The 247-nt window shown below is 61.9% G+C and overlaps 1 protein-coding gene across 1 annotated transcript in view; it reads right to left on the reverse strand.

Moving 5' to 3' along the window:
- LOC104547776 (neurogenic locus notch homolog protein 1-like) overlaps positions 1-236 on the reverse strand; it is a gene marked incomplete at its 5' end in the record, with an annotated part of 15,373 nt that extends 15,137 nt beyond the window's left edge. Inside the window, 1 exon segment of the mRNA XM_010193593.1 lies at positions 20-236. Within this exon segment, the coding sequence (XP_010191895.1) occupies positions 20-236 (217 nt within the window).
- Between the last annotated feature and the right edge of the window lie 11 nt (positions 237-247).

Consider the following 247-nt stretch of genomic DNA (forward strand, 5'->3'; position numbering starts at 1 on the left):
GGGGGTCCCTCCTGCTCACCTGTGGTCCCTTTGAGGCAGAGGCAGTTGTAGGCGTTGTTCCTGTCCTGGCAGGTTCCCCCGTTTTTGCAGGGCTGGCTCTGGCACTCGTTAATGTTGATGTCGCAGCGGTGGCCCGTGTAGCCGGGCTGGCAGAGGCAGGTGAAGGAGGCAATGCTGTCCTTGCAGGTCCCATAGTGGCACGGATCGGGGTCGCACTCATCGATGTCAATCTCGCAGTGAGCCCCCG

Source organism: Mesitornis unicolor, unplaced genomic scaffold (genome assembly GCF_000695765.1).
Source record: "Mesitornis unicolor isolate BGI_N332 unplaced genomic scaffold, ASM69576v1 scaffold31561, whole genome shotgun sequence".
Lineage (NCBI taxonomy): Eukaryota > Metazoa > Chordata > Aves > Mesitornithiformes > Mesitornithidae > Mesitornis > Mesitornis unicolor.